Genomic DNA, 24,398 nt, shown 5'->3' on the forward strand with positions numbered 1-24,398 from the left:
TACTTAGGTATGTATATATGACTGTAGAGCGGCTCTTATTCATACATGTACACTCTTGGTGTCTTTTAATATACACATATATTAGCTTAGAGGTTGGTGGCGTAGATAGGTCCGAGAGTGTGGAAAAGGGGGTGTCACGTGGCCGCTTAGTATGCAAAAAGCCAGACTGTTCCCTTTCATGCATATCGTCTCTTCTACTACTAGTAGTATGCATATAAACAGCTAATGTAGCACTACTGTGATTAGGTAAGTGTGCATCCATGTAAGGATTGTATCATAGTGGATCCGTTTAGTTGTATCAACGTAACGATTAATCGTCGTTTAATGTAAATGTTGCTTGAACAACTTTGGGAAGCTACATATACTTTTACATAATTATTATTTGAGGCCAAGCTCAATAATTATTCACAAATGTTTCAACATCACACAAACCAACATTCTTGATTCCAGAAAATAGAGTATATAGCCGTACAGATACACCTCGGTGTATCCGGCCAAGATGCGTATACCTACCGAAAAGCTGTCAATTGCGTTGCTGTTAGCTCTACCAGCTGCCGTGCGCGCCGTCTTCAAAGACGAAGCTGGCCACATCGACTACCACCACGAGCTCCTAGGCCTCCCCCAACGCGAGACCACCTTCTACCATCGACCTAGACCCCAAGATAAAGCAACCCTTCTATACACCCTTAGCGATTTAGGCGTCCTCGGTGCCGTTAACCCCGGCAATGGAGCTCTCGTATGGCGCCAATTGCTTAACAACAACATCACCAACGGCGGAGGCCATCTCCGCGCCGGCGAGGATGAGTCTTGGGTCACGAGCGCCTTGGGAAGCTCTGTGCATGCCTGGGATGCCATCACGGGGCGCAATGCGTGGACCCTAGATTTTGATGGGGTGGTCAAGGATCTTGAGATCATGGAGATGACGACGAGCGACCACAAGGACGTCCTAGCTCTACACGAAGAAGACGGCACAACGATTGCCCGCAGAATAGATGGTGTTGAGGGACGCGTTGTCTGGGAGTTCAGGGAGGTGAACAATGCTGTCCCGCTGCAGGTTAGCACCAGCGTTGAGAAGGTGTTTGTCGTTACCCTACATGGTTCGCTACTGTCGTACAACCTGAAGGTCATTGTCCTCGATATCGCGACCGGCAAGAAGCTTGATGAGATTATCGTTGGCACAAAGGGCGAGGTGCAAAAGCCCGAGGACGTGCAGTTTGTCGGAGCGAATTCCGTGGCTCCCGTTCTGGCGTGGACGGATAACGCTCTGACGACGCTCAAAGTCAATGTTCTCGGTTCCAAGGCTAGACACGAATTCCCTCTTGTGGCCAATGCTGTCAGCGTCGAGGTTCACGCACCCCATACCGTCAATTCCTCGCCTCACTTCCTCGTCCACACTCGGACCAAGACCGGAAGCAAAGCAGATGTGTTCCATATCGATCTCAAGAGTAATGCTATCAGCAAGGCATATGAGCTACCACTACTTGAAGGTGCAAGTGCCTTTTCCACAAGTTCTTCGGCTTCTAATGTCTATTTCACTCGCATTGCTTCCGATGAGATTATTATCACTTCTTCTACTTCTCATGGTATTCTTGCACGATGGCCTTTGCAAACGAGGGTTGATTCGAAAATCCCGGTTGTGGTACATGGTGTCTCCGAGGTCATCAAGAAGGCGTCGGAAGACGACTACGCGGTACGGTCCACAATTGTCACAACTTCTCACGACTGGACTCAGCTTGCTTATGGCCTTGTCTCCTGGACCCGACCCGAAGGTTTGAGTGGTGCTGTTGCTGCTACCTGGGCCGAGATTCCAGAGTCCGAAGATCTAGCGAAGACATTGGAGGCGGAAGCTCATACTGATCCATGGTCTGCTTTTGTCCACCGTATCACCCGTCATATCGATGAACTTCAATATCTACCCGCGTATTTGCAAGCCGTCCCTGGCCGTCTCATCGACAGTATCCTTGGCTCGGAGACATCTGCACATGATGGTGAATTATCACGAGATAGCTTTGGATTTAACAAGATTGTTGTTTTGGCAACGAAGCGTGGCCAGCTATACGGACTTGATGCTGGCAACCATGGAAGAATCATATGGTCCAAACCAGTAAACGAGACACCCGGAGGGAAACCCTGGGACGTAAAGGCTATCTACGCGGATGATGCCAAGGGGCTTGTCACGGTTCGAGGAGCAAATGGCGAATCCATCACCATCAAACCCGATACCGGTAAAACTGTTGAGTCACTGCCGACTGGCTTAGACTCGTCCGTGGAAACCGCAGTCTTGGTAGAGAGCGACGCTGGCCCTTGGCTATTGCCTATTGGCGAAGGTGGGAAGATTCCCGAGATCCAAAGCTCGTGGGCCCCCAAGCAGACTGTTGTCACACGAACAAGCGACGGTGGAATTAGGGGGGTTAATTTTGTGGCTAAGGGTGATCAAGCGGCCGAGGAAACTACCTGGATCTTCAACCCTCCTACAGGACAGAAGATCATCGAGGTAGCAAGCAGATCTACACATGACCCGATAGCATCGATTGGTCGGGTACTAGGAGACCGGACTGTCAAGTATAAGTATCTTAATGCCAACACCTTGGTAGTTGCGACAATTGACGAGCAAGTCAACTTCCTTTCGGTCTACCTCTTGGACACAGTCTCCGGACAAGTCTTGGCCTCGTCAACCTACGAAGGAGTTGATCCCACCAAAGGAATTACCTGCGCCATGGCTGAGAACTGGTATGTGTGCTCGTTCTTTGGGCAATACAAACTACGGGATCCCCAATCGCAAAGCCTAAAGGGGTACCAAGTCGTGGTGACCGATCTCTATGAATCTGAGATCGCTAACGACCGCGGTCCGCTCGGCGACTCGGCTAACTACTCGTCGCTCGACCCGATCAACTTTCCCACTTCTCCTTACCTTCCCGCCACAGAGTCCAAGACGTATATCCTCTCCAGTCCCATCACTTCTCTAGCCGTGACCAAGACACGCCAGGGCATCACTTCCAGACAACTACTCGCATACATGCCAGACTTACATTCCATCGTCGGAATCCCGCGCTTCATCCTCGAGCCCCGTCGACCCGTTGGACGCGATCCCACACCCGCCGAGGTCGAAGAGGGACTCACCAAGTACGTCCCTGCGATCGAGATCGATCCCCGCATGCTGATCACGCATCTCCGGGATGTCCTCGGCGTCAAGGAGATTCTGACTACCCCCGCCGTGCTCGAGAGCACGTCTCTGGTGCTCGCGTACGGCGTCGACGTCTTCGGGACAAGGGTCGCGCCTAGCCAGGCCTTTGATGTCCTAGGCAAGGGTTTCAATAAGCTGGCTTTGGTCGGGACGGTGGGCGCGCTGGTTGTGGGTGTTGCTGTGTTGAGACCTATGGTGAGTTTTTAATCCCCCTTTACCTCCTCTCTTTTTGGGGGGTTTTTGGAAACCCCTTAATATTATTTCTTCTTTTAATAAGCGTGAAAAACACTAATGATTGAGTACAGATCCGGAAGAAGCAGATTGATGCTCGCTGGAGGTCGTGAATGGGTTGATTAGGTGGGCGGATGGACGGATGGTGGGAAATCGGATAGGCTAGGGAAGGGAAACGAGAAATGAAGCTGACAGAACATCTACCTACCTAAATACCTATGGCTGGGGGGAATAGGGCGGTGCCGTGATGTCCCGTGGTGTCCTATGGTATCATGGATATGATGGATGTGATGTATTTGTACAAACACGTTGTCTCGAGAGATGTATAGATCTTCGTGGTTTACCATTGCGAGGCTTGTTGAAGATGCACCAGGTAATCGAACTCAACTCAGGTTAGGTTAGGTTAGGTAGACGCTTTGGTCGAGGCTACATATGTAACCTTAGGTAGGTAGGTACCTTGGTAACTAATGCTTTATGCTGTACTTCTTATGCCCTTTACTTTTTTTTATTAGTTTTACGTTCGGTGTGAGTGTGTATACTAGTACCTAATAGTGCGCGCGCGCGTGTGTATGTGTATGTCATGATCCCTTCACTACCTACCTAGGTAAACGGAGCTCATAAGGCAATGGACCACCGTTCGTTCGTTCGTTTTGCTCATCGGGTTCCAGTCCCTGACCTGACCTGATCCAGTTGGGCGCGTGTGTAGGTATCTGGGACTTGATAGATAGATAGATATGTAACAGGTAGGTACCTACGTACGTTAGAGGCGAGGTGAAATATAGGCAGACGTGATGGAACAGTTAGCTAACCTAGGCACATACTATCATCTCGTCTCTTACATAGGTACGAAGGGAAGGGGCATGAAAGAAAAAGAACATCATCACCATTGCATATACACCAAATATCTAGGTTAGGTGTGTATAGGAATCCTTCTTATTCGACCCCTATATCTATCTACCTAGCACTTAGTACTTAGGTACCTAATCCACCCACTCCTACCTATTCCATATCTCTTCTTCTTTAAGAGACTGAATACCTACCTACATATCTAAAGTATGTCCTTAGGTAGGTAGGTGCCTACACCGACTGAAATCACACTTTTCCTATAAGTAACCCTTACAATTCCTCAAAATAACCAACCCTTGATCTTTGGTCTTAAGAGTTCTAAGGAGACAGCCTTTTCGGCGTTCGGGGGTAGTAACTCGTAAGATGGACGCTGGGCAGATTCAGGTACCACGCAACCACACGGTCCAATCCAATGCCACCGCCACCGTGGGGCGGAACACCCGCAGATCGGAACACGTCGACGTACTCACGGATGCCGGAGCTAGTGGGGTCGATGCCCTTCTTGCGAAGTCGAGCTTCGAGTAGCTCGGGGATGTGGATACGCTGACCACCCGACAGGATCTCCTGTCCGCGCATGAAGAAATCGTAGGCGTTGGTCACCTTGGGGTTCTCCGGGTCCTCGATGGTGTAGAATGGGCGGGCACCCTCAGGGAATTTGTCGAGCACGTAGAAATCGGTACCAAACTTCTTGCGTACGAGGGCACCTAGCGCCTTTTCTTGCGGCGTGCTCATGTCTTCGTCATCCGATACGTTGCGGAACTCCTCTGGGCCTTCCTCCCGTAGGAGCTTTTGACCCTCGGCGAAGGTGAGGCGCACCTCCTTACCGGGTTCGGGGAGTAGAAAGTCATCGGACGGGTATATGGAGCGGATGAGCTCGATCTCCTCCTTGCATCTCTCCTCAAGACCACGGAAGATGTGGATCATGACGCCTTCGATCATATCGCGGACTTCGTGATAATGGTCCTCGATTTCCATTTCCAGATCAAGACCGGTGAACTATAGCATATTTTGTTAGTGACCGTATCTAGGGAAAGTCCCATCACGTATGCTTACCTCGGTCATGTGTCGCGGCGTGTTACTGTTCTCGGCTCTGAATACAGGACCGATACAGTAGACGCGCTTTCGACCACCTGCAATCTCGAACTGTTTGTAAAACTGGGGTGACTGGGCCAAGAAGGCCTGCTTCTCGAAGTAAGGTAACGAGAATACATTTGCGCCACCCTCGGAAGCAGCAGCGATGAGGCAAGGGGCTTCAAACTGGACAAAGTCTTTCGAGTCTAGATATTCGCTAAATAGTTTTCGTACGGTCATTCGGACATCGGCGATAGCTTGCTGGACAGGGGCTCGCTTGTGCATGGCTGGGTTGTTCAGGTGCGTAGCCAAACTCGCGGATGGGGCAGCAGCTGAATCAGCAATGGAGAGGTTTTCTACACCCTCGGCGGGTGCCTGGGGCTGTGAAGAGTCCTCATCCTCGAAGCTGGCGATAGCTCGGTTGGCGGCATTGAGACCCAGGGGTAGGACTTCAGGTCCAGAAGCGATCAGATAGCACTTGGTAAGGTGTAGCTCGTAGTTGCTAACGCGGCAACTCTTCACAGGCTCTAGAGGCTTCTGTACGGTTGCTTCAACGAGGACATAACTCTCTAGTCGTAGTGCGCCAACCCATTTAGCCATCTGCTTTGAAACGGGCTTTCCCTCGGCAGTAGCCACTATAACACACTGGATAGACCAATTGCGCTCCTCTCGCAATTCAAGGAAAGCCATCTTTGCGCCTTGCATACGGGCATTTTGAACCCAAGCCCTTAGCTTTACCGTCTTTCCAATGTGGTCGTCACCTAAGCGTTTGAGTTGTACCTTGTCGGCAGCAACTCTTGTGGTATGAGTAAAGGCTCCGTAGTTGTCCGTAGCGAGGTCCTCGTTTCCACCGGCTGCAGCTTTTTGAGCGGCAGCGGCAGCTTCTCTCTCAGCTGCCTTACGAGCCTTCTCAGCTTCTTTCTTGGCCTTAGCTTCCGCCTTCTTTGCGCCCTTCTTGGACTGAGCAGCACCTTCACCCTCAGCTGGCGGGGCAGCGCCGGAAGCTTGGGCTGGGTCGACGGGGGGTTCAGACATGATGATGAGTGATGTGATTGGAATAGAAGGGGAAAAGAGAAAGATAAAAACTCAAGTAAAGGAAGGGATATAGCTCTCCCTTTTTTATTTTATTTTTATTTTTATTCTTCGGTATAACGATACCAACGTACGATGATCAATAAAAAAGAAGGTTGTGACTCTTCCGGTCAAAACGTGTGACGCGGGGCAATTTTCACTTGATGGTGGGATGAATTGAGTACTAGGTACAGTACATCCATGGTGGGGCTGATTACCTAGTATCTGCATTAGTGCATATTCAAACGACATGGATTTATCCATCAACGTTTAACTGAATTTTTCACTTTTACTCCTGTCTCATTCTTCATAGTACAACTTACATCTTCACATTCCGCCTCTTATTCCATCACTTAAATATCTGACCGAATCGATAGCAGAATAACAAATTGTAAAAAGTAAAAATGTCAGAGGGCAAAGTATTAAAAACCAAACCCTTGGCTTTCAAAGCCAAGTCCAAAAAGCGGCCTATAGAAGGTGAGGGCGGTGCTCGGAAACGAAGAAGGCAAGAGTATGAGGAGGAAGAGGAATATCTCGATTTAGAGGTCGGAGTGAACAAGAAGATCGCTCAAGTCGACAACCTACTACTAGCCGATCACATAGCCAAGAAGATCCGAAGATTTGGGACCGATTTAAAACCAGTCGAGCTCAGTCAGCTAGATATATCACGTATGTTCCCTTGACCACAACTCGTACCTTTTGGGCAAGCCAGCAGCTTATGATAATCCAGCAAATTACATCACCGACACCACCTCCTTTCAGAACACCCGTACCTTAGAAAGTCTACCCGAATTCCTAGAACAATTCGTAGACCCCAAGAAGCTTGGCGAAGCACCTAAGCAGAAAGGCTCACCTCATACCATCATCGTCACTGGTGCTGGTTTGCGAGCCGCCGAATTAGTCAGGTATGAAATTCCCAACTTCTTTTCCCCTTTGTCCTTTGTTTTTAAAAGCAATACTAACTCCAATCCACAGATCCGTACGCAAGTACCAAAAGAAGGACAACACTGTCGCAAAACTAGTATGTCGCCATTCTCCTTAAGCTTACCCCCAAACGGAGGATAGGGGGTTGCCATACTTACCAGCCAATCTGTTTTCTAGTTCGCCAAACACATCAAGATCGAAGAAAGCGTGCAATTCCTCGAGAAAAGCCGTACTGGCATTGCAGTAGGGACACCCCTCCGCCTCTACGACCTAGTAGAGAAGTGTGAGTCTCCCCCTCTCTCCCTTTCTCTTCCACTCCTCCACCTCACAACAAACCCCAAGCACATATCTAACCCTTCCATAGCCGCCCTACAACTCGACAAGCTAGAGCGCATAGTCGTTGATGCCTCACACATCGACCAAAAGAAGCGGGGCCTGATGGACATGAAGGATACCATGATCCCGCTCGCGCGCTGGCTAGCCCGCCCCGAGTTCAAAGTCCGCTATGCCGACCCGGAGAACGGGCTGCAGTTGATGTTCTACTGAACGCCTACCTATCTACCTAGCCACGGCATTGGCATGGATCTGCTAGCCTACTAGACACATCCATGCTTTATTATAGAGGGTGCTTTTATGCATATAGGGGCGTTTAAGAAGGGATTTGGTATTTGTCGTTTCATAAAAGCAAGGTACGAAATAAGATACCCAACACGATCAAGTCTTTCATATATTCATGTTCTTTGACGTCTAATACGGGTCATGTGACCCTATGCTACGGCCCAGAACTATGTTGTTTGAAAGGTTACCCGTGGCTCAAAAACATAAGAGAATGGATCATATGTGCTACATGTCGTCCATGAAGACTCTACAGATAAGACAAGCAAAGAAGCAAAGAACGTTATGTTAATATTAATAGTTTATACGATTACCGTTGGATTGCTGAATTAATATCATTACTTGCATCCTATTAACATCTACCCCCCTTTTCTAATAGTGTGGGCATGTCGCAGCTATTCTAAATCTGCAGTGGAAATGCTCTCCTAATTCTAGTAACCGTAACCGTTCATCTGGTAATCCAGCGTAAGCACCATTGCTATCCACAACACCAGTCCGAAGAAGGAGGGGTTCGAACGAACAGCCTGGGATACAGGAATTACCCAGGGTCGAGTCGCCGAGGTGGCAGTGACTTCCGCTGCCTCACTAGACTCGAGGAATGCCGATAGGGTAGGACTAGGGTAGTAAGTGACAGGCGAGTAAGACACGGTGATATAAGCCGTGACAGTGGTCGTGACGGTGGTCGTCAAAGCCTGACCGCCAATGCTCTCTTGTCGCAGGTGGAGACTAGGCACATCTGCGACTTCGCGGCCAGCAAGATAGTCATCTTCTCGAGAACGCAGGAGCTCGCTGTCCACTCGTCCCGGTGCTACCATGTAGATCTCGGCACCGAGGCTCATGCAGAGAGAGATGGAGTGGCTTAGAGCAGCGCCGTAGTTGTTCGAGTCGCACTGGGAGTAGAGACACTGGAATAGGGACTGCGTTTATAGTAGGGTTAGAAAAAAAGGGAAGAATGCCAATGAGATAGTGAAGGAAGTGGTACCCTCTGATAGTCTTTCTGATTGCAAAGACATCTAGTGTCAAGACATTGGGTCACGAACATACTGTCGACCATACAGCGAGAGGCACAACCTTGAAAAAAGTAAGCTAAAGTCCGAGAGGATCCATGAGAGGTAGAGGTGTACTCACTGGGTGGACCGGGGGGATCTTTGGCAATGGTGCCATTGTCAGTCCCGACAACAAGTCGCAAGAGGCTGGTAGCGAAGAACAGCCGCGCCAGGAAAGTCTTCATAAACCTCATCATCTCTATCGAATAAAGTGGATAATATCAAAACGGCGTGGGTTCAAGAATAGAGTGAATGGTACAGCGTAATCGCGTGTCTTTATTATTCCGTGTTTTTTTCTGCTTTTTTTTCTTCTTCTTTTTCTTTCTTCTCCAGATCTCATAAATCGTACAGAAACGAATGACTTTGAAAAGACAGTAAGGATGACCACCAAAAAGATCAAACCCGAAGTTAACGAATGTTGAGTCTGGCAATCCAAAAATGAGGGATGTGTTGTCAAGGGATGCGAAGATGAAGTCTTGTATACGGAAAAGGAAATGAAGCGAGTCGGTAAGATCGGAAAAGATTCGACCTTAAATCAGATTTGATCAACTCTAGTCAAATCGTTTGGGAAGGTATATATATCTCTATCGTGCCTGCTTTTTCGACAGCTGAGCACTTTTTATAACAGGCAAGTAGAACTGTGCTTTGGATCACCGTGGATGCCATGGATATCAGGATTGAACTTATCTACATCTCAGAGAGAAAGTGCTACATGGTACACATCATGTTTCCATGTACTACATAATGAAAGCTTAAATACTTCACCTCCTAAATCATTTAAAGAGGTCGATGATGGAGGCTTGGAGTTTTGTCTTTAGATATATTTGTATATAGTCATGTAAGTTGGATGTATTGCTGAGATAGCACTCAGACTTTCCAGCCCCTTTCCGTGGGCTTCCTACGTGTGTCCAGTAGCATTGATACATATGTACCCTAGATACGTACCCTAGGTAGAAGGTAGCCAGTGAATTGCCTGAGTACACCAACGTTGGCTTGCCAAAGATATGGGTAGGGGATATAGAAAATGTCCCTATGTAACCATAAATATTTGTGAGTTAGTTGACAACATTTGAAATACCTATATTAGACAGACTCTAATCTAGTGCGTGCACTGATATTAAGAAGACTTTGGGATGTGAATCAGGGGATAGAAGGACAAAGGTATAGGCATCGTCAAAACATAATTTCTTGATGATTTCCCCCTTATGTGACTGTGAGTGAAGTATGTAGGTTAGGTAGGTAGGTAGGTATTATATGTGGTGAGGGTGTGAAAAGTCTCTTTGGCCAAATAGTTATTGATATATATGCAACAAGAAGAGTCCTATTTGAAGAATAAATGCACTTATAAGGATATATATGTAACTATACCTTATGTACATTCTGTACTGTGAATTTGAGAAGTACCTCGTACCTTACACTATTTTTTATCACCCCACATCCATGCATGTGCATGACAAGCTGCAGTTCTCCACTAAATTTTCTTTTCTTTTGTTAAATTCTTCACATCAATAATTTCATACTGCACTTGTTATCACTTATACTACATTGATATGGCACACCTTGCAAGTCCCTTCTCATCCAACTAACCTAGCTCAATTACTTTTTGCAAGATAACATGAGAATTGCCTTATAAAACTTACCCACCTATTAATTCCCAATCGTCATATTCCATCTACTCTACAGAGACGAAATATTCCTTATACAAGGCTACTTCCTGTTGCCCTTTTCTTCAACAGCCCTCTAATTTACGAAAGTAAAGTCGGTATATCCAAAAGGAACTTGATACCTCCTATATTTCAGAAAAAAGTCCTACAGAGGCCAAAAGAATAGGATGGGTTCATCTAAGCGCAAGGCAGAGGCCAGTGTGGACGCCCCCATAGATAGCCCTAGGACTATGAAGCGAAGGCGTGTATCCGATACGGTCGAGGAGGTTACAATAGTCGAGAAGAAGGCCAAGAAGGAGAAGAAGGAAAAGAAAGACAAGAAAGACAAGAAAGACAAGAAGGAAAAAAAGGAAAAAAAGGACAAGAAAGAGAAGAAGGATAAGAAGTCCAAGAAGACGGCCAGCAAAGAAGATGCAGAGGAGCCAGCAGAAGATACTGAGATGGCCAATGCGCAAAGCGAAGTGGCTGATGCTACTATTCCCGCTACTCAAGACGAACCCAAGGGTGCCGAGACTCAAGAAGCCGAGCCCCCCAAGGAGGCCAGCAAGAAGGAGAAGAAGAAGAAGTCGAAAAAGGCCAAGAAGGACTCCTCTTCCAAGGACACTGCCGCACCAGAGGCCGCATCAGAGGGAGCCAACCCTACACCCGAAGACCCCGACCAAGCCGACAGCGGCGAAGACGCCTCAGCAACCGGCAAGAAGGCCGCGCGCTTCATAGTCTTCGTCGGCAACCTCCCCTTCGCCGCGACCACCGAGCAGGTAACCTCGCACTTCTCCGCCCTGCACCCGATCTCCGTGCGACTCCTCCACGACGCGCACACCGGCAAGTCACGCGGCATCGCCTTCGTCGAGTTCGCGCGCTACGACCACATGAAGTCCGCCCTCAAGACCTTCCACCACACCACCTTCACGTGCCCCTCGGGCAAAGGCGGAAGGCCGAACAAGGACGGCACCCCCGCCGTCGAGGAGCGCAAGATCAACGTCGAGCTCACGGCCGGCGGCGGCGGCAACACGGCCAACCGCAAGGACAAGATCCGCGCCAAGAACTTCAAACTCAACGAGGAGCGCGCGCGCCGCGCCGCCGAGGAGCAGAAGGCCAAGGCTGCTAAGCTGAAGAAGAATGGGGTGAAGGGCGGAGATGGGGAGGCGGCGCAGAAGGAGGAGGCACCCCGCGCTCAGGAGGAAGACAGCTCCATACATCCCAGTCGTCGGAGCAGAGTTCCTGGGGGGCGTTAATCAGATCAGAGCAGAGCAGAGCTAATCATTAAGACGTACGAAGGAAACGAAGACGAAGGAACGTGGCCTCAAAGGGGATTTCACTTTACGCAGGGAAAGGAATAGATAGATGATATTTCCCCCCCTTTTTTTTCTTTTTTTCGTCCTTTCTCTTTCCGTTTTTAATATCAAAATCACAGAAAAAAGGGTTCGTTGAAGCCGTTTCGTCTCGATACCCCCTCCCCCCTTTATGTTATGGCACGACATATGAGTCTTAAGGATAGATAGATGTCTGGACTTGGATAGCTACCTGGTACCTATCTGTCTACCTACCTGAGTTAGGTATCTACACACACTCTCCGAGATAGAAATGTAGCCTGTCCAAGGTCAGCAAATACAATATATACCCGGCGCTCTATGACAAAACACATTGCCTAATTAATCCTTTGGCTTCGCGGCTCGAGTAGAGCTATATGTGCACGTGACGTGACTGCTAGTAGCTACTTACTCCTACCTACCTCCCTTGACGGTATCTCGTAGTACATATGTGTAGATGTCCACCGGCATACACCACTCTGCATAAGCCTAACCTTAGGTTGGTAGTTAATTCCCTGCCTCCGTAATTACAGTACCTACTGTAGATATCACTCACATGCCTGGAAAAAAGCAAATGCGATTTCCAAGTGCCTACCCCACACCCCAGAATAGGGAAAACCGTGAGTATTTCAACCTACGTGTCTAACCTTAGCGAGTCCCTGAAGATACCTACCAGGTCCCCTACATCCATGTACAGTATCATCCCATCCCCCCCCCCCCCCCCCCTCGGTTTCTTACCTAGGTACCTAGGCAGGGAAATCCAAGTACATAGGTATGACTATTATCACCTAACACCTCCCAGCAAAGGCTCACCGTTAGGTTCCCACCTACGTTCGGTACCTACCTACCTACCTAGTTAGTTAGGTAGCTAGCTTTATTCACGTAGTTCCAAGATTCCAAGTCCTTCTTCGTCCCCTCGTCTCCACCCTCCCGCTTGAAATATAAGAACGAGAGACGCAGGAATCACTCAACTACACTCCCCCAAAAATCACACAGCTACTCGAATAGCCATCCCCCAATCCATAGCCCCAGACCAAATGACTACAAGGTCAAAGACCGAAAAAAGGAGGAAAATTATCGTTGAGGAGTTAGACAAGCTTGTAATTAGGTTGGGTAGCTAGCATAGAGTACCTACATACAGCAAACAGAACAGTAAGTTGCCCAATACTGTACCTAGTAGTCAGAGAGTCAAGAGAATTAGAGAAGGAAAAAACAGAACTCTAAAGGTTATGAGATTATTGGTAAAAAAAGGGGGGACACCATGGATACTACTAACGCCCCCTCCTTTCCCCGGTTCCTCGATTCCCTTGCTTGCTGACTGACTGACTGACTGATGACTGATTGACTGACTGACTGACTTACTAACCGACCCACAGCATTAACGATAACGATATTGGTAATGGTATCGTAGCTTTGCAAACTTTGCCAGTTTCTCTCCTCCCCTTTCCCCTTACTCCTCCTCCGTGTGTGGTGTGTCCTAATTAACCATGGCCTCTCCCTCGCAACAACAAAAATCTGGCCCCGAAATAACGTGTGTGGGTATGGTATGTGTGGTGTGTAGGATGTTAGGGGGATGTTCTTCAAATGAGAGGACGCGAAAAATATGTGTAGTCGGCCAAACTTCGAAGAGATTTGCCTGAATACGTCGGTTCCTCATGGAGGATGCATGGATGCTAGTCTTTCCTATATGTCCACCAAAAAAAACGCCTTTCATCGTTTCGCAAAATACTTTCTTGGCCCGCTCGACCAAAACTTCAATGTCGCCAACAAATTCTATTATGCTGTGGTTGATCGTTGATTATAGGATGGAGCACTTGTTGCCCTTCTTGGAGGGCCTTTGAGCAGGTCGAGGGTTCAGAACGGCGCTATAACATGTGTTAGCATGTGCTTGTTGATTTCCCTGATTTCTTCTACTAGTTTGAGAGGGGAAGAGGGTATTTATCATACCGAATCGCCTCGTCGAAGACACTCTTCAGATTTCGCTGCGTAAGAGCCGAGCATTCCAGGTACTTGTGGGCACGGATCTCCTTTGCGCAAACGAGAGCTTGATCGTACGAAACAGGTTCCATTCTCTTGGATCGAAGACTCTCCAAGGTAGCAGGGTCCTCTCGAAGATCCAACTTGGTGCCGACCAGAATGATGGGGATGTTGGGCGCGTGGTGATCAATCTCAGGGTACCACTGCGTTGAATTAGCATCCTTTCTATCTAGGTAGGTACATTGATATTGACTCTGATTGGCCAATGTGATTGGATGAATCGAAGGATGGATGGATCGATGTATGTATGTATGTATGTATGTTTGCTGTTTACGTACCTTGGCCTTGACGTTGTCAAACGAGGGCGGGCTCACGATTGAGAAGCAGATCAGGAATACATCGGTTTGAGGGTATGAGAGCGGTCGCAATCGATCGTAATCCTCCTGACCAGCAGTATCCCAGAGTCCCAGGCTGATGGGCTTGCCATCAACCATCACACTTGCCGAGTAATTGTCGAACCTAGGGAGTGATTATCAGCATGCGAAACTAGGATAAGGAAAAAGAGATGGCCAGTCTACTAACACTGTGGGTATGTACTCGCCGGGGAAGGCATTCGTGGTATAGGAGATGAGAAGACATGTCTAGCACGGAAGTTAGACCAGGAACCCAGCTGACTCGAGTCAGTCAGTCGAGGATGGGGAAGGTTGGTATAAACGGACCTTTCCGACGGCACCGTCACCGGTAACGACGCACTGCAGGCAAACTCGCATTAGTATAACTAGATTCATGTAGGTCGATTCATGTCGCGACGTTTGCTTATTGCTTATCGTTCATGGGCGACGTGACGACGTGACAACCAACATACCTTCAACGATTGAACACCAGGAGCTGCCATTGTAGGCGATTTCAAATATTAAATTAAATAACCAGCGACGAAACTGGACACAAGAGAAAACGATTGCAAGCAATTGAACAATTATTGTATTTTGTATCCTTTGGAGTTATTTTTTCTGATGATGGTGATGAAGTTGATTAAGGTATTTCTTCTAGAAAGACTTTTGTCGGCGATAGGATATGATACGGATACGGATACAATCAAGGAGCAGAAAGAGGTGTAGAAGGAGCTGCGTTGCATAAGGGTTAGAAATGTTTTGACACACAAGGGTACGGAAGGGTGTGGTGCCGCAGATCGCAGGAGGTGGAGGGCAAAAGCTGGGCTGGTTTGGTTTGGTTTTAAGGAACTACCCTAGGTACCTTTACCAGACCTACCTAGACCTGCCACTGGCTACCAGACAACTAGATGCACGTATTGGTAGGTGTTACTACAGGTAGGTTAATGCCGTAAGATAGTTAGTACTACTTTTAGTAGTAGCAGCCTGAGAACTACACTAACCTTAGGGGGGCTAAAAGACAACATAATGTTCAATGTTGTATCAACTTGTATGTAGGTACATCAATCATATGTACACCTACATATTTAGTTATGTAGTACATACTAAATACCTGAGTATGAATGGCCGGTACATAACATTCAGTAAGATAAGTAGGGCCCGGCGCTAAATTCTATATGTAATTGTAACTTAAGCTTGTATCGCCATGTACCTTTGGGGTTGCACGGTTCGCAAGCTGGAACGATAGCTGGCTTGGGCAAGGCCTGATAGGGTAGGAGGGAGAACAAGGTAGGGTCAAGTAGGGTCAAGTAAAGCCAGGGTAGGGTACCCCGATAGGGATGCTGGAGCTTCTATTGCACTAGGGGCTTTTTCCCTGACTTCATTGGGGTGAGTGGAGCCGCTCTCACGTACACAACGGCGGCTGATTTGAAGACTTGGGGGGATCGACTATGTAAGTGGGTGGTGGCGCGAGCGTCTCATAGATGGAATTAGATATGCGTAACAGGGAAATCAAATATCCCTTTCTTCTTTATTTCCTATTCTTTTTAGATTTAATATCTCTTTTCTCTCCTTGAGACTAAAAAATACACCGAATTTTATGAGAAGGAAAGGGAGAAAAAGGGAAGGACATAACTGCACTCACCTAGTTAAGTAGCTACCAACTAAGGTATGGGTCAACAGAGAATGACTAGGTACAATTGGGGGGCTTCAAGAGGGGCGTCTCGGGGCGTCTTACTAGACACAAAGGGGATATCAATCATGGATAGATGTCATGATATGAAAATACCTAGTAACTAATATGTATTATATGACAATAACTTGGAATTTACTACACTAGATACGATGTAGGTACGATGTAGATACTAGGACTTTCCTGTCTTTGGCTGAAGACGTTGCAATCACCAAACCACAAACAGTAGAGGGTCCAGAGTCGAGATATCATTCGATATGAGAAACCAATCAGTTTTGTGATTAAGAAACGCCGTCGCAGTTGAGCCCCCTACTACATAGATTTATGTAACTACTTAGCAGTGTATACGAAGTAGTTCTGGAGGTTGGAGTTTGGAGGTTAGAACTTGGAAACATTAGATACATAAGCGCCCCTTGTACAGGGTACATTGATGTAAGTACAATACACTAACGTAAGGGGTAACTTTCAAAGTTGAAGTTCAACGTTGGTCCGAGCACTATTATTGGTTTTTCAAATGTTATTAGCAATTGAGCCTTCCACCATATGAATCTCCATAACTAGATATCTGACGTATGAAGCTTATCACATGTACATCTGTGCAGTTCATCACTTGAACAATTAATGTTCTTTACATATCAATGTGCAACATTAAATGTAATATAGTTATCAGACAACATTAAAGTGAACATCTGCGATATGCTATGTACATATATGTTATTAGCATGGATCACAACTTTAATACATAGTAAATGTTATGGATAGTTATTTGGATGTGAATGGGATAAATACCAGGTACGAAAAGTACGAATATGGATATGAGAGAATAAACCAATCAGGTACGTCCATCTTTACCTATAATTGACCAATGTTCCCCTACTTGAAGTACACATGTGCACTTAGGTGGTATGATTTGATTAGCATATTTCCATGTACATGCATATTGCCTTGTAGGACCTGTGCCATCACAAGTGGCTACATCTGGATACAATCCTGTAAAACGATTGGATTTACCAAGACTACATTTGTACCCGCTCTGCATGTGCATGTAAGTATGCGGCTAGTTGAGCAGGCAGGTAAGATCACATACATGACCCTCCAGATAGCTATGTACGTAGCTAGCCTATGTAAGCACTATATAGTTGATGTTGCTCTAAACTACCAAATATCTCTGAATCTGATACTTCTAGACATAGTTATGTATAATTGCTAAAGCCTTGCAAGACCTAATCATCATAATTCTTAGTACATAATCATTCCGAGGCAGTACGAAGATAGATGGGATATGATTCGATGACCCCAGGTTAGGCATGACTTGAAGCGTGTTTTGTAATAGCCAACTTGCTCGCTTACAGCACCCATGAATCTCTAGACTTGTCGCCTATCGTAAAGTCCGGGGTGCTTTGGGCCCTTGGATTTTCTTGCATCAAGCTAGAATGATAGGTTTTAGTGATTCGTTAAGTTACCTACCGAGGGTCTACCAAATCCCGACCTAGCTGGCTGACGAATATGAGACCCCGAAATTGTTCGATTTGTATTTTAGCTCCGTGAGAAAGCTTTGCTAAGTTGCTAACCCTATGCTAACCAAGCCGTTGACTTCTCGATGGACAGACTAATGAGCATTAAGGATATTAAGCCAAGTTGGCGGGCCTGGACTCTGGAGAGCCGCCTTAAAGCCACTGTTTTACACACTAATACCTACCCAGATAGTTATATACTAGGTGATGATTGGTTTGTCCGAAGTTTGTATAATACGCTGGATGTTTCTCACAATCTATTATATCTTATATCTCCTTACTACTATGGCACTTATACTATGCTAGTTGCATACTAAGAGAAACAAAAGACCCGAAAGACCCAAAAGACCGGCCAAGAGTTAAAGTTAAAGAACGTAAATTTGAACCGAGGGGACGGAACGTTGATAGATATTAGTAGTTGGTGGTAGCTTACTACCTAGATACATGTACCTACCTAGAGTAGCGTCTTGTATTAGATAGCATTTTGAGGATGGAAAATGGAAAATGTCGTCATATGGGTATTCTTACAGTCATGCGACATCTCGGAACTTCCAGGGTTCCAACGAAAGGAATCGAAAGCGTTTCAGGTCGTTCTTGACTCCAGGTTTTAGAGACGGCGCTGTTGAGAAAGTCGCACCAGAAAGTTTTGGCGGCGGTAGCTGCAGGCATGGATGGACCTAGAAACACTAGAACCCCTCAGTGCCCCCACCTAACCTACCCTAGGTACGTAGGAGACAGTGCGAGACGGCCACGTGCAGTCCCTGCTTCTCAAGCTCGGGGCATCAATATGCAATTGGATTCTAACAATTTTGAATTTTAGTTAATAGTTACCACCTGGGTACTGTATTGAGGTACCTAATTAATAGCAATCATTTGCAGCAAAACGCGTCTAGGCAAGCCCTAAATCGCGTCAAAGATTGAATCAATCATACCTCCAGGGCTACCTACCAAGGTACTTATCATTATACCCACGTCATTCAATGATTCCGATATACAATACATACATGTTCAACAACTTTAAACTTCCTATTTTCATCACATTACCGATTATTGGGCGCGGATAGATATCAATTGGGCGGGGAGTCGAGGTTAAATAGATTTTACCTACTTAGGTGCATACACAAGCTATCATGATCTAGATCGTGACTCCTACAAAGAAAGTCTCGCGGATCAACAAAGTTGCTAGCTGTGCTGGCTAGATACCACTAGCCTCGAGTTAAAGGAAAAGGCTATACATCGCCACGATGGCGGACTCATCTACAAACAACAGCCGTACCCCCAATGCCACCACCCCTCGAACCCTGATAACCCCAAACCGCCGTGCCATCAGTGCCGATCCCACTTCAGGTCTCCGTCTTTCCGTCTCCGGTCGCCGCAATAAACCCAACACACCACATGCCCGCGCCGCTATTCGGGCTATCGACCAACGGCGCGCGGCTCTTTTCACGCCTGGCCGTGGAGGCCGCCGGCGGAGTGTCGCACGCGAGCGCCAGCGTGAGACGCCGCGAGACCTGCTGCGGAACCTTAGTCGGGTTCTAGCACCGACCTCGACCGCCGTGTCCTCGTCCTCATCGTCCCCGGGGGCAGATGCCAACTTAACATTACAGACCCTCCCGGAGGAAGGTGATGATGATGACGATGATTTCCCCATCGAGCGGCCACGCTTCTCGCTCAACTTAGACCGCGACGACGATGACGATAGCGAGCTCAAACCCCCTCGATCTAGTATATTGGAGGATGAGAACTATACAGTGCAGTCAATCGAGTTGCCCCGTCGAGCTTGGAGCGAGGCTCCGCTGAGCCGCTTAGACCGAGGAAGTTATGGGAGCGTGAGAATGAGTGATTTTGCGGGGCCGGACATAGGCGACGATGATAACGATGTTGGGATTGATTCAGGATTTTTTCCACCGCCGGCATTAGATGACGATAGTGGAGGGCTGAATTTTGACGAAGACGCCATAATTGAACGGTACTGTTCTCGACACTTTTTCCATTTTTTACTATTTGGAAAGCTAATGTTGGTTTAGGGTGGACGATGATACAAGACGTCTGACTATAGGGGGGCAGGACGACTTTGGCCCGATTCAGATACCTGACCTTGGAAATGAAAGCACCTTTGTTATGGCTCCAATGGAATCGCCAACTCGAGAACAAACGATGACGGAGGGTCTAGAAATGGGAGACATGCCTCAAGCAGAAGACTTCGGCGATAGTGACATAGGGGAGCCATTTGGATCACCGGGGGGGGAAGAGGATGATGCCAACGAGGTGATGAACGACACGATAATATCCCAGCGAATTCCTACTCCACCGACACAGAGAGGGTACTCAAGGAGGAAAAATGGCAAGAGGATATCGAGGCACGGCATTGAGTACCCTTCCCTTCCACAGGGAGTGGTGAAACGATTAGCGACGACACTTGCCAAAACAGCTGGAGTGAGCAAGGCTAAGATTAGCTCTGATACTTTGGATGCGATCATGCAAGCGACGGATTGGTTCTTCGAGCAATTAGGAGACGACCTATCAGCCTATGCCAGACACGCTGGCCGAAAGACCATTGACGAGAGTGACATGATGATGCTCATGAGAAGGTATGTTCCTATTATAGAGCTTCCTTGCGATCCTGCGAGAATTCATATCTCATCTTTTTAACCGTATGGTGCAGACAACGACAGACTAGCACATCTACGACGCCATTTGCCTTGGCACAACGACATCTACCTAGAGAACTACTACAAGAGTTGCGCATGTCAGTACCCCCACCGACGAAAGCTCCTCGGAAAAAACAGCCTCGACAAGTGGAGGCGGAAGAGGAGGAAGTGACATGAAGCTAGGTCGGTCAAGTCCTAGATTTCATTATATCAAAGGATTGTATTACATTTATGCGCAGTCAAAGAACCTAAGACCATTCCTTGTTCATCCGCACTCGGCGTGTGATGTCTGTCGGAGGCTTCTTGACTACCATGTAAAACATTATCGATGTTGCCACGGCGAGACCATACCTAGGGTATATTAGTACAGAGGCGTGGGGATGAATAAGGTGGGGGGGAGGGGAGATGGGAATGGATGATAGCTTACCAGGTGAAGATGTACTGGGCGTGGTTATTCCTCAAGTTGACCTCTGCCGGCCTACCAATGGGAATGCCCTTACTTTCCATGTCTATAACTTGGAGCAAATGCGGCTCTGCGATGTAAGAAATAAGATTAGCCGAGTCGTTTCCCTCTCGTCCGAGAAAGAAACATAACATTCAAATAAATAAAACGAAAGATAAATTAAATGCACTTACCCATAGTCTGCTCAACCCACACAGCCTGGCTCCCCGTCAACTCGGCCATCTGCTTGACGTCCGGGAAGTAGAACTCGCCTATATCGGGCCTGTTGTCCGGCGTGAACATGTTCTTCTTCCACGGCTCCCGCAGCAACCCCTCGACCTCGACCTCCCCCCTCGGCAGCGCCTCGGCCGGCCTGTCCTTCTGCCACCGGAACTTCTTCGCGATCCACCCGCGGTTGACCAGCACCGTCGTCTGACCCGTGGCGTCGCCGTCCCGCTCCAGCGGCGTGATCACCATGTACCCCTGCTCGCCGTCGCGCATCCGCGGCCCGACCAGCATCTCCCTCTCGTGCCTGTACCTGCCCCTCGCGCGCACGCGCCTGTAGTCGAAGTCGTGGATCGCCTCCGGGTCCACGCGGGGCGGCAGCGGCAGGGGTTCCCGCACAATCCGGTCCTCGAACTTGGCGATCAGCTCGGTCTTCCAGCCGAGCCGCTGCACCTGCCAGGTCCCCAGCACGAAGGCGGTCACGGGGATCAGGGCGAGGATTATGAGGCCGGGGCCGTGCTGGCGGCCGCCGGAGCGCACGAGCTCGGGCGGGTTGTCGAGGATCGAGGTGAAGGCTGGGTCTTCGGCGGGGGGGCGGATGGCGCGCGGGGTGGTGTGGGTGAAGGGGCGGCGGAGGATGGGGTGGGTTTGGGTGCTGGAGGATGGCGAGGGTCGGAGGGTGTTGTTGCTACTGTTGTTGCGGCGGCATGGTGCTTGCGAGGTGTAGCTGTGGGAAGAGGAGGAAGAGCGAAATTGGGCCTCGAGGGACTTCTCGACTCGTCGAGCGAGCGATTGAGGTGTTAGACACCTATGTGACTTCATTGCGTCGCAGATACCTAGAATAGTTCACCTCTCGTTCAATATTGATCATGTTCAATATTGATTATTATGGACAATTAATTCCTAGGCGTGGCCCCGACGATGCAATGCGATAATGACGTTCATTTTTCTTCCTAGTTGGTAGAGCTCTCTTATTGGCTAAAAGATTCGCAAAGCTGATAGAGTTGATGGTTGGTGGGGCCGCCCGCGGGGAGTGGACCGTGTTTGCTTCCGCCTCCCATATAAAATGCTATACCGTCTAGTACTATTTAGGTTTAGAAGCAAGACAGCTAGCAGTAGCTTGATCTTGGCGCCTCAATACACGCAACAAATGATCTTATTAACAGTTTACATACATAGCACATACATACATACATACTAACCTAACCTATGTATATGTAACCGACTTCATAACACTTTCATCCAAAGAGCTTTTTCAATAAATCAACGAAAACGAAAACATTGGGTGCCGATTTGGAATTTGGCCACCTATGGAAGAATGAATTGCCGAGACTGAATTTATCAACGACATAGGACGTGTGCTCAAGGCATCTATTGAGATTCGTTGCATCCATACCTGGAGTCTGGCCTAGCCTCCATACTCAGACTTAATTCTGAAGCTTTATATTACTTTAATCATATAATCTTATATCTGAGGCCGAATCCATGGAGAATAGCGTATTCTTCCAAGGCAGCCTGCAGGATGGCATCTCCCTTGCTATCCAGCAATCCAAGATGGTGCTTGCCTTCGTGACCGGTACGTTCGAGGTCATGAATCGCCTCCTACATATACCACTTGCATTCATCTAGGCTGACACACATGTAGATGGTGGAGATGAAAGCGAGATGTGGGAAAATGAACTTCTCACAAACACTACCGTATGTGAAACCATCCGTTACACTTGAATGCCAAGACTAACATCATGTAGCTAAAAGCACCGCTTGAAAGCAAAGCTGTGTCCCTGAGACTGCCAGCAGGTTCCCAAGAAGCAGGCTTTCTAGAGGCCTTATTCCCTGTACCGAAGAAGCCAACCGTAGTCATCATTCAGTGTGTCTCCGTTCTTTCCAGGTAGCATTTAAAGAGCCCCTCACTTACTCATTTCACAGAAACGGCACGCTTAAAGAATACATCCGTGGTGGTGGTCCGGGTGGCTCCTCGAAGGAAGATCTTGTGAATAGAATTGCGAAAATTCTTACTCCTCCAGCACCAGCGGAGAGTGGGGCTCAACCGACGACATCGAGCTCAGCAGGCCGAACTTTGAATCAGGGCCCAGCAACACCGGCCTCCCAGGCTCCAGCTTCTACCAGGAATAGCGTAACAGATGACTTATATGATGATTATGATGATGTGCCTGCCCCTGTAAGCTCTAGTGCGCCAACAGGAAGCTCTGGGCAGCCTCAGCAATCGCCACAAGTTCAGGCTCTTCTTGCCGAGCGAGCGAAGCGCTTGGAGGCTGACAAGAAGGCCAAGGCTAAAGCGGAAAAGGACGCCCGAGCTAAGGCTCGTCAAGAGGCCAATGAAGCCCACGAGGGACAGTCGTCGAATGCCAACCCCGCAGGGAAAAGTTATGCAGAGGAAATACGACAGAAGAAAATTCAGGCAGCAGAGGAGAGAAAGCGTATCTTAAAACGTATCGAGGATGATAAGCAAGAGCGAAAGGAACGCGAAGCCCAAGAGAGGCAAGCTAGATTGCTACTGAGCGCAACTCAGGATGGAGAAGGACCAAGTTACCAGGCCCCGCCTATCCCCCTTCCAAGAATACAAGGGGGCGCGAAGGGGGGAGACCGCTGTAATCTACAGATACGACTCTTCGACGGTTCAACAATTCGCACCCAATTTAAGAGTGATGCCACATTGAGCAAAGATGTGAGAGATTGGATCGACGAGGATAGAACTGATGGCGACGCACCATATACGTTTCGTATCGTCCTGACACCTCTACCCAACAAGGCCATCGAGCCCGCTGAGGAGTCCGAGTCTCTGCTATCTCTTGGCTTAGCCCCTTCCGCAACACTCGTCCTCGTCCCATCCAAGCACGCCTTAGCCTATACGCGCTCCAATGGCTTCATCTGGCAAACCCTAGCCTACATATTGGGCATATTCGGTGCTGGCTATGGTCTAATCACCAGCGTGTTCGGCGGCTTCACGGGTATGTTTTCTGGCCGCGGAGGAAACAGACAGGAAGGTATTGCTATGCAGAATTTGGCTGGTGGTAGATCAGCATCACGCATTAGGGGGTTCCAGAATGCTGATGACCAGAGACGGGATGCGCAGCTGTATAACGGGAATTCGGTAGGTTTGCCCTGAACTGTTGTTGCTTACATTTGGCAACCTTTCCTTCTATTTGTTTACTAACGTTGGATAGTTGAATTTTGAACCTCGGCGAGATGACGAGGATGAGGATAACGATGGCAGGTAGTTGAGTGCTTGTACTTATAGGAGCAGTGTGTGTGATGTGCTGGGATGAGGAACAAGTGTTGATAGGAGATTGTGTACTCGTATTAACTACCTAGATACCGCTAGCGCCTTCATGTTTTGAAGTAGCTATGGTTAATTTTATTGGTGCTGTTTGAAGTAAATGAAGACAGCCTTGCCCTTTGGTGCTTCGCTCTTCTGTCCATGTCATGATCGTCGAGGGGTGTGTGTGTGGCTTAGTGCTTGAGTTGGGGATGCCCATGATCTAGGTTAAGAAAGTTCCCTAGTTACCCCTAAGGCTGGCATAGCA

The 24,398-nt window shown here is 48.1% G+C and overlaps 9 protein-coding genes across 9 annotated transcripts; 5 read left to right on the plus strand and 4 right to left on the minus strand.

The window, feature by feature from the left end:
• The first annotated feature begins 303 nt into the window (after positions 1 to 303).
• On the plus strand, positions 304 to 3,913 carry GGS25DRAFT_501866 (DUF1620-domain-containing protein). Its single transcript, XM_049261968.1, has 2 exons — positions 304 to 3,379; positions 3,490 to 3,913. Exons 1-2 carry the CDS (start codon positions 500 to 502, stop codon positions 3,526 to 3,528), a joined length of 2,919 nt encoding a protein of 972 aa, XP_049113538.1. The 5' UTR covers positions 304 to 499; the 3' UTR covers positions 3,529 to 3,913.
• A 412-nt stretch (positions 3,914 to 4,325) lies between these two features.
• Positions 4,326 to 6,541, minus strand: GGS25DRAFT_501868 (aspartyl-tRNA synthetase). The gene is made up of 2 exons (XM_049261969.1): positions 5,315 to 6,541; positions 4,326 to 5,257 (listed from the first exon to the last, which is right to left on the minus strand). The coding sequence occupies exons 1-2, from the start codon at positions 6,365 to 6,367 to the stop codon at positions 4,580 to 4,582; spliced, it is 1,731 nt and encodes a 576-aa protein (XP_049113539.1). The 5' UTR covers positions 6,368 to 6,541; the 3' UTR covers positions 4,326 to 4,579.
• A 148-nt stretch (positions 6,542 to 6,689) lies between these two features.
• Positions 6,690 to 8,123, plus strand: GGS25DRAFT_396523 (U3-containing 90S pre-ribosomal complex subunit-domain containing protein). Its single transcript, XM_049258388.1, has 5 exons — positions 6,690 to 7,072; positions 7,134 to 7,308; positions 7,379 to 7,424; positions 7,505 to 7,610; positions 7,692 to 8,123. The coding sequence occupies exons 1-5, from the start codon at positions 6,808 to 6,810 to the stop codon at positions 7,871 to 7,873; spliced, it is 774 nt and encodes a 257-aa protein (XP_049113540.1). The 5' UTR covers positions 6,690 to 6,807; the 3' UTR covers positions 7,874 to 8,123.
• Positions 8,080 to 9,435, minus strand: GGS25DRAFT_396562 (uncharacterized protein). The gene is made up of 3 exons (XM_049258389.1): positions 9,071 to 9,435; positions 8,925 to 9,013; positions 8,080 to 8,859 (listed from the first exon to the last, which is right to left on the minus strand). Exons 1-3 carry the CDS (start codon positions 9,183 to 9,185, stop codon positions 8,374 to 8,376), a joined length of 690 nt encoding a protein of 229 aa, XP_049113541.1. The 5' UTR covers positions 9,186 to 9,435; the 3' UTR covers positions 8,080 to 8,373.
• A 1,578-nt stretch (positions 9,436 to 11,013) lies between these two features.
• On the plus strand, positions 11,014 to 12,367 carry GGS25DRAFT_501872 (uncharacterized protein). The gene has a single exon (XM_049261970.1). It carries the CDS (start codon positions 11,093 to 11,095, stop codon positions 11,885 to 11,887), a length of 795 nt encoding a protein of 264 aa, XP_049113542.1. The 5' UTR covers positions 11,014 to 11,092; the 3' UTR covers positions 11,888 to 12,367.
• A 1,393-nt stretch (positions 12,368 to 13,760) lies between these two features.
• Positions 13,761 to 14,834, minus strand: GGS25DRAFT_515349 (P-loop containing nucleoside triphosphate hydrolase protein; the record flags this gene model as incomplete). Its single annotated transcript, XM_049263073.1, has 6 exons — positions 13,761 to 13,827; positions 13,910 to 14,142; positions 14,278 to 14,458; positions 14,522 to 14,580; positions 14,659 to 14,691; positions 14,805 to 14,834. The coding sequence occupies 6 exons, from the start codon at positions 14,832 to 14,834 to the stop codon at positions 13,761 to 13,763; spliced, it is 603 nt and encodes a 200-aa protein (XP_049113543.1).
• Positions 14,835 to 18,368: 3,534 nt separating this feature from the next.
• On the plus strand, positions 18,369 to 20,835 carry GGS25DRAFT_501879 (uncharacterized protein). Its single transcript, XM_049261971.1, has 3 exons — positions 18,369 to 19,504; positions 19,563 to 20,126; positions 20,201 to 20,835. The coding sequence occupies exons 1-3, from the start codon at positions 18,780 to 18,782 to the stop codon at positions 20,361 to 20,363; spliced, it is 1,452 nt and encodes a 483-aa protein (XP_049113544.1). The 5' UTR covers positions 18,369 to 18,779; the 3' UTR covers positions 20,364 to 20,835.
• On the minus strand, positions 20,188 to 21,698 carry GGS25DRAFT_396617 (SURF1-domain-containing protein). Its single transcript, XM_049258390.1, has 3 exons — positions 20,823 to 21,698; positions 20,614 to 20,719; positions 20,188 to 20,537 (listed from the first exon to the last, which is right to left on the minus strand). The coding sequence occupies exons 1-3, from the start codon at positions 21,673 to 21,675 to the stop codon at positions 20,435 to 20,437; spliced, it is 1,062 nt and encodes a 353-aa protein (XP_049113545.1). The 5' UTR covers positions 21,676 to 21,698; the 3' UTR covers positions 20,188 to 20,434.
• Positions 21,699 to 22,042: 344 nt separating this feature from the next.
• GGS25DRAFT_501882 (uncharacterized protein) lies at positions 22,043 to 24,320 on the plus strand. The gene is made up of 5 exons (XM_049261972.1): positions 22,043 to 22,429; positions 22,499 to 22,551; positions 22,602 to 22,720; positions 22,780 to 23,965; positions 24,039 to 24,320. Exons 1-5 carry the CDS (start codon positions 22,339 to 22,341, stop codon positions 24,090 to 24,092), a joined length of 1,503 nt encoding a protein of 500 aa, XP_049113546.1. The 5' UTR covers positions 22,043 to 22,338; the 3' UTR covers positions 24,093 to 24,320.
• The last annotated feature ends 78 nt before the right edge of the window (positions 24,321 to 24,398 follow it).

This window comes from Hypoxylon fragiforme (assembly GCF_022984875.1).
Source record: "Hypoxylon fragiforme strain CBS 206.31 chromosome Unknown GGS25scaffold_8, whole genome shotgun sequence".
In the NCBI taxonomy this organism is placed as follows: Eukaryota; Fungi; Ascomycota; class Sordariomycetes; order Xylariales; family Hypoxylaceae; genus Hypoxylon; species Hypoxylon fragiforme.

Excerpts from the sequence above, each read along its gene's own strand:
- GGS25DRAFT_501879 (XM_049261971.1), top strand. The coding sequence starts at position 18,780 with ATGGCGGACTCATCTACAAACAACAGCCGTACCCCCAATGCCACCACC. Across the intron at positions 19,505-19,562 it reads GAAGACGCCATAATTGAACG|GGTGGACGATGATACAAGAC; the intron begins GTACTGTTCTCG and ends ATGTTGGTTTAG. Across the intron at positions 20,127-20,200 it reads ATGATGATGCTCATGAGAAG|ACAACGACAGACTAGCACAT; the intron begins GTATGTTCCTAT and ends CGTATGGTGCAG.
- GGS25DRAFT_501866 (XM_049261968.1), top strand. The coding sequence starts at position 500 with ATGCGTATACCTACCGAAAAGCTGTCAATTGCGTTGCTGTTAGCTCTA. Across the intron at positions 3,380-3,489 it reads TTGCTGTGTTGAGACCTATG|ATCCGGAAGAAGCAGATTGA; the intron begins GTGAGTTTTTAA and ends GATTGAGTACAG.
- GGS25DRAFT_501872 (XM_049261970.1), top strand. The coding sequence starts at position 11,093 with ATGGCCAATGCGCAAAGCGAAGTGGCTGATGCTACTATTCCCGCTACT.
- GGS25DRAFT_501882 (XM_049261972.1), top strand. The coding sequence starts at position 22,339 with ATGGAGAATAGCGTATTCTTCCAAGGCAGCCTGCAGGATGGCATCTCC. Across the intron at positions 22,552-22,601 it reads AACTTCTCACAAACACTACC|CTAAAAGCACCGCTTGAAAG; the intron begins GTATGTGAAACC and ends AACATCATGTAG. Across the intron at positions 22,721-22,779 it reads CCAACCGTAGTCATCATTCA|AAACGGCACGCTTAAAGAAT; the intron begins GTGTGTCTCCGT and ends CTCATTTCACAG.
- GGS25DRAFT_396617 (XM_049258390.1), bottom strand. The coding sequence starts at position 21,675 with ATGAAGTCACATAGGTGTCTAACACCTCAATCGCTCGCTCGACGAGTC. Across the intron at positions 20,720-20,822 it reads GTGGGTTGAGCAGACTATGG|AGCCGCATTTGCTCCAAGTT; the intron begins GTAAGTGCATTT and ends CTTACATCGCAG. Across the intron at positions 20,538-20,613 it reads GCCCAGTACATCTTCACCTG|GTATGGTCTCGCCGTGGCAA; the intron begins GTAAGCTATCAT and ends AATATACCCTAG.
- GGS25DRAFT_501868 (XM_049261969.1), bottom strand. The coding sequence starts at position 6,367 with ATGTCTGAACCCCCCGTCGACCCAGCCCAAGCTTCCGGCGCTGCCCCG. Across the intron at positions 5,258-5,314 it reads CGCCGCGACACATGACCGAG|TTCACCGGTCTTGATCTGGA; the intron begins GTAAGCATACGT and ends AATATGCTATAG.
- GGS25DRAFT_396562 (XM_049258389.1), bottom strand. The coding sequence starts at position 9,185 with ATGATGAGGTTTATGAAGACTTTCCTGGCGCGGCTGTTCTTCGCTACC. Across the intron at positions 9,014-9,070 it reads AGATCCCCCCGGTCCACCCA|GTTGTGCCTCTCGCTGTATG; the intron begins GTGAGTACACCT and ends ACTTTTTTCAAG. Across the intron at positions 8,860-8,924 it reads ATCAGAAAGACTATCAGAGG|TCCCTATTCCAGTGTCTCTA; the intron begins GTACCACTTCCT and ends CTATAAACGCAG.
- GGS25DRAFT_396523 (XM_049258388.1), top strand. The coding sequence starts at position 6,808 with ATGTCAGAGGGCAAAGTATTAAAAACCAAACCCTTGGCTTTCAAAGCC. Across the intron at positions 7,309-7,378 it reads CGAGCCGCCGAATTAGTCAG|ATCCGTACGCAAGTACCAAA; the intron begins GTATGAAATTCC and ends TCCAATCCACAG. Across the intron at positions 7,425-7,504 it reads ACAACACTGTCGCAAAACTA|TTCGCCAAACACATCAAGAT; the intron begins GTATGTCGCCAT and ends TCTGTTTTCTAG.